At 51.2% G+C, this 5,355-nt stretch overlaps 1 protein-coding gene across 2 annotated transcripts; it reads left to right on the forward strand.

Annotated features, from left to right (window-relative positions):
- The first annotated feature begins 408 nt into the window (after positions 1-408).
- ACTG1 (actin gamma 1) lies at positions 409-3,850 on the forward strand. Of its 2 annotated transcripts, none has more exons than XM_034789798.1 (6): positions 409-495; positions 1,203-1,338; positions 1,451-1,690; positions 1,973-2,411; positions 2,597-2,778; positions 2,884-3,850. In XM_034789798.1, exons 2-6 carry the CDS (start codon positions 1,216-1,218, stop codon positions 3,025-3,027), a joined length of 1,128 nt encoding a protein of 375 aa, XP_034645689.1. In that variant the 5' UTR covers positions 409-495; positions 1,203-1,215; the 3' UTR covers positions 3,028-3,850. The 2 variants fall into 2 exon arrangements, with proteins under 2 accessions (XP_034645689.1, XP_034645690.1); XM_034789799.1 differs by having other exon boundaries at positions 1,206-1,338.
- The last annotated feature ends 1,505 nt before the right edge of the window (positions 3,851-5,355 follow it).

Here is a 5,355-nt window from a genome sequence, read left to right on the forward strand (position 1 = left end):
GGGGGGGCTATTGGGGCGCACGGTGCAGGATCTGGGGGGCTATTGGGGCGCACGGTGCAGGATCTGGGGGGGCTGGCAGTGGGCTGAGCTGTGACTGAGACGCCCAGCTCCGGCCGTGGCGGCAGCCGGGCTGCGCTGGGGCCGGGCAGGGCGCACCCCGCCGCGGCTGCCGGGGGAACGGGACCCCCGGGCCCCGCTGCACCCCCGGGCTCCCCTCCCCCGGCTCGTTTTCGATGCAGGTTCCGGGGCGCGCTGAGCAAGAGAGGCGGGGCCAGGCCTGCCAGCTGCCCCACGTGGCCTGGGCCGCGCCAGCCAATGGAAGCGCGTGTTTCTGAAAGATCTCCATATATGGCTATGTTCTCGGCCGGCGAGGCGGGGCCGGCGCCCCCGGGTATAAAAGGGCGGGGCTGAGCGCCGGACGGTCTCACTCAGCCAGCGGTAGCGGACCTAGCAGCTTCGCAGCTCCCAGCCCCGAGAGAAGCCGCCTCCACACAGGTACGGCCCGCTCCCCTGGGCCAGCGGGGCCTTGGGCCGGCCCGCCCGCCGGGCCCCCGGCCCAACCGCCAGACTCGAGCCCGGGAGCCGCCCATTGCGGCCGCCTCGCCGGAGGGGCGCGGGGTCCTCTCCCGGCCGGCCCGTGGGCAGCGCTCGCGCTCCCCCCTGGGGTCCGGTTCGCGGTGGTATCGCCGGGCCAGCCGTTTGAATGGCGCGAGGCCGTGGGCGGGCCCTGGCCTGGCAGAGCCTCTGATTGGTCCTGTTGGCGGTGACGTCATGGCGCGGGAGATTTGAATGGAGGGGCTGGGGAAAGCGCTGGGGCGGGGCTGGTCCTGGCCGGGCGCAGGAGAGGCTCCGTCGGGCGGGGCTGGGATGGCGCTTGTGGGAGGGAGCGGGGCAGCCACCAGCCTCCTTGTTGCCCTGGCAACGGGCCCGTGGGGCGCCCTGCAGTATTGGGGGGGGGTTGCTGCCCTGACCCGACCCTGCTGCTGGGAGCTGCCAGAGCGCGGCTGTGATTTGACACGTGCTGGGTGGGGGGGTCTGGGGGGTGGGGCAGGCTGCATTATTTAGGGGTGTGACCTTTGAACCCGCCCAGCCCCCCTGGCCTGCTGCAGTGGAGTCCCGAGCTCAGTGGCTAAGTGGCAGGGGGTGCACGGGAGGAGCATTGGCCCTAAAGTCTCGCTGAGCAAAGGCTCTCCTGTCTCCAGCAGATTCTCCAAGATGGAAGAAGAAATTGCAGCGCTCGTCATTGACAATGGCTCTGGTATGTGCAAAGCTGGCTTTGCCGGAGATGATGCCCCTCGTGCTGTGTTCCCCTCCATTGTTGGACGCCCAAGACACCAGGTTAGTAGCCAAGCAGTGGAATGTCTCGTTTAAAAAAGAGTACCCTGATATTTTTAGGAGAATACTGCCAGATGTTTTTCTGAAACTTACGGCTTGTCTTTTTGTGTTAAAGGGTGTCATGGTTGGCATGGGGCAAAAGGACAGCTATGTTGGTGACGAGGCCCAGAGCAAGAGAGGTATCCTGACTCTGAAGTACCCTATTGAACACGGCATTGTCACCAACTGGGATGACATGGAGAAAATCTGGCATCACACCTTCTACAATGAGCTTCGTGTGGCACCTGAGGAACATCCTGTTCTGCTAACAGAAGCTCCCCTGAATCCCAAGGCCAACAGAGAAAAGATGACACAGGTACACTTGCTGCAGTGCAACAGTGATCTACCCTCATCTGTTTTTCAAACCATCTCTTTTGAGTTGACATCTTTTAAAAACCAAGTGTTCTCTCAATATTTTCAGGGTTCTGTACTCCTGGCATTTCCTTCCTGAAGTCTCAGGTTTCTTTTTGTCTATTTCTGCCTGCCTTCTTTGCTTTTCCTTTCTCAACACATCAATTTTTGCATGCCAGCATGTTTTCTAACATTGGTTTGAGAGATTTTCATTTGTTGTAGTGAAATACAACTTTTCTCTTTCTAGATCATGTTCGAGACCTTCAACACCCCAGCCATGTATGTTGCTATCCAGGCAGTGTTGTCCCTGTATGCCTCTGGTCGTACTACTGGTATTGTTATGGACTCTGGTGATGGTGTTACCCATACTGTGCCCATCTATGAAGGTTACGCTCTGCCCCACGCCATCCTGCGTCTGGACTTAGCTGGCCGAGACCTGACAGACTACCTCATGAAGATTCTGACAGAAAGAGGCTACAGCTTCACCACAACAGCTGAAAGGGAAATTGTACGTGACATAAAGGAAAAGCTGTGCTACGTTGCACTGGATTTCGAACAGGAGATGGCCACTGCTGCGTCATCTTCCTCCCTGGAGAAAAGCTACGAACTGCCTGATGGTCAGGTGATCACCATTGGCAATGAGAGGTTTAGGTGTCCAGAGGCCCTCTTCCAGCCATCCTTCCTGGGTAAGTATCTGCCAAACCATACTGAGGACCAATCCCACCTTGTCTGGAACACTGCTGACTGATCACTTAACTGCAAGTGCTACCTTTGCAGTGAACTTGTGATTGCAACCTAAAGCTGGGGTTGGGATGGTGCTCTGCAGTTGGGTAACTACCTGTATACTAAAGTCTGACCATCCTGTCTCTAGGTATGGAATCCTGTGGCATTCACGAGACCACTTTCAACTCTATCATGAAGTGTGATGTAGATATTCGAAAGGACCTGTATGCCAACACAGTATTGTCTGGGGGTACCACAATGTACCCTGGAATTGCTGACCGAATGCAAAAGGAAATCACCGCTCTGGCACCTAGTACAATGAAAATTAAGGTAAATAAAACTCTGAAAGAATAGTCACCATCAGTAACTCATTGCCTTTCTAGATCGAGCCAATGTTGGCAACTGACTAATGTCTCCTCTTGTTTACCTTTTTAGATTATTGCTCCACCTGAACGTAAATACTCTGTTTGGATTGGTGGCTCCATCTTGGCTTCTCTCTCTACCTTCCAACAGATGTGGATCAGCAAGCAGGAATATGATGAGTCTGGCCCATCCATTGTCCACCGTAAATGCTTCTAAATGGACTGCTAGCAGGTGCACAGCATTTGCTGCATGAATTTTCACTAGTATACTTTTGCCTGGGCAAATTTATACACTTCATGCTAGCCTCATAAAACTGGAATTAAGCCTTCTTCTTTCAAAGAAACTTGCCCTTGGAAAGTCTGTATCTGAGACAAAGATCAGTGTTGGATTGAGCTGTCACTGATTTGACCCTGTATTCAAGTTAACTGTTCCCTTCGTGTACATTTTAGCATAATACCCTGTACATATCTGACCTAAACCTTGGTACAGGTGCCATCACTCCTGTGACCTAACTGCTAGGTGAACTTGTATTTGTGGAAGAGAATTGGCCTGTGACACTGTAGTTCAGGTAGCTGGCTAGTATTGACTAGTGACACCTTGTTTAAACTCTGCAGGGCTTGAGACTGATTTGTACAGGGTATCGGAGGTCAGACATCCAATACACACAGCGCTAAGTATTCCAGATTTTTGTATAGAGGCTGGTAGGAGTTCATCAGAGAACTTACTTCTGTTGCTGCCGTTCTAGCAAGGCCGGAAAAGATTACATCCAAGCCTTATGAACCAGTTTTCATTTTCTTACCCTCCTGTATTCCAGCAGAACATCTTTGGGGCTAAAGTTACTCAACTTGAGTTGCTGAAACTTTGCATTTACACCTGTAAATTCTACACCAAGTTTAATTTATGTAAGATTTTTGTATGTTGCCTTAATGTTCTCACATGACTGTAGAAAACCAAAATTTGTAAGTCATCCTGAAGTTGAGAAATTGTAATGCCCAACACATCATTGTGTAAGGAAAAATAAAGCGCTGCAGTAAACTACTCCATGGGTGTGTCTCTTCAGAAGGGGTGGAGGATCTTGGAGTCCCAAGTACTGGGTTAGATTTAAGTAGTATGCAAGGTTTGTTAAACATGTACTGTGACAATTTGTCAAGCTAAACCTGGCTTCCATGGCCTAATCTGGCTCTAAAGCCAAAACTCTCCTTTCCTACCTTAACTGCCAGCTTTTGTGCAGACAATGACTTGATCCTCTTGGAATCTTGCTTGCAGGAGCCTACTAGAGATCTAAAAATGGAATTTCCTTTCCAAGAAAAATCTAATTAGGCAATGTCTCAAGCCTCCCTTGGTCTAGATGGACAGGCTTCAGAACAATTAAGTTCTTAGTCTCTCCTTTTTTCCCTAGTGCAGGTAGGAGAAACATCCCCTGGCTTATGCTGGTAGTGTCACTCAACCACAGAAGTGATCAACATTGATCAGGCCCTACTGGCTTATGCAGTGGGAAAGGGCAACTGAATGTCCATTATGGCTTCTGGCTGCTGTTAAACCAGCTTGAATTTTGCATAAAGAGTAAAGCGGGGTGAATAGGCCTCTAGGATACACAAGACTTCAGTGCTGTAACTAACATCAGTTGGTGGCTCTTGAAGAAAGGAGTGGAGGCCAGCAAGCCTGAGCTCACCAACTCCCTCAAAGCTAATGGAGGGGCAAGAAAGCATCTAGGGCAGCCCTTCCTCCCAACTAACCCATTCCTAAACTTAGTGGGAAAGGGGGAGATTGGTTCACACCAGTATTCAGGGGATCCTGCTGTGAAAGGGGCACTGTAACAGAACCACAGTCCTTGGAGCTTGGCTGGAGAGCTAATCCAACCCCCTAGCAGTGCTGACTCAACTCTTCCCTGTGATGACTCAGGCTGCTGCCATATTGGTGCCCAGAGCAATAACTAGATGCCTGATTATTCCCCTCCCACATCAGAGAAACTCCTCAGCTGCTGGTCTCGGGGAGCATCACTCAGAGCTTTCCCCTTGTGTCTTAAAGGAGCGGTTTGGTGTCTCAAGTAGTATAAACATGTTAATGTGCTTCACTGCCTGGAATTTCTGAACCTTTCTTTTACTGCATGTGTAATGGTTGCAAGAGCTAGGGGCCTTGATGCCCCATGTACAGGTCTTGGCTCTAGAAATGCTAGTAACTGCTGGCCTGTGTTCAGGTGGAATCCTGCAAACAACTCATTTCAGTTTGTATGTGGCTCAAACTTCAATTGCTCGTTGGCAGGAACGGGGGAAGTTGATGAATTCAAGGAGTTTGGGCCTAGTTTTGTCCAGCATAAATAAGGCTGGAAGTTCTGATGGATTGGACCCTATGGGGTTTGAAATATGCAGCTCACTTCTAGGGCTTAGCAGACATGAGTTTCCTGTTGGCAGGCAGTTGCCTTGTTGCAAAAGAGATGAGTTTTCAGCCATATGCAGAGGCGCCATGTAGAAAACTGGAGGGTTTCCAGAACATGGAGCATTCGACAGAGGGCTGTAAATTTCAACGTGCTGTACAAACAGCAGT

The sequence above is a fragment of the Trachemys scripta genome, chromosome 14 (genome assembly GCF_013100865.1).
Source record: "Trachemys scripta elegans isolate TJP31775 chromosome 14, CAS_Tse_1.0, whole genome shotgun sequence".
In the NCBI taxonomy this organism is placed as follows: domain Eukaryota; kingdom Metazoa; phylum Chordata; order Testudines; family Emydidae; genus Trachemys; species Trachemys scripta.

Coding starts and splice junctions, on each gene's coding strand:
- ACTG1 (XM_034789798.1), top strand. CDS start 1,216: ATGGAAGAAGAAATTGCAGCGCTCGTCATTGACAATGGCTCTGGTATG. Junction 2,412..2,596: donor CTTCCAGCCATCCTTCCTGG/GTAAGTATCTGC, acceptor TCCTGTCTCTAG/GTATGGAATCCTGTGGCATT. Junction 2,779..2,883: donor CTAGTACAATGAAAATTAAG/GTAAATAAAACT, acceptor TTACCTTTTTAG/ATTATTGCTCCACCTGAACG.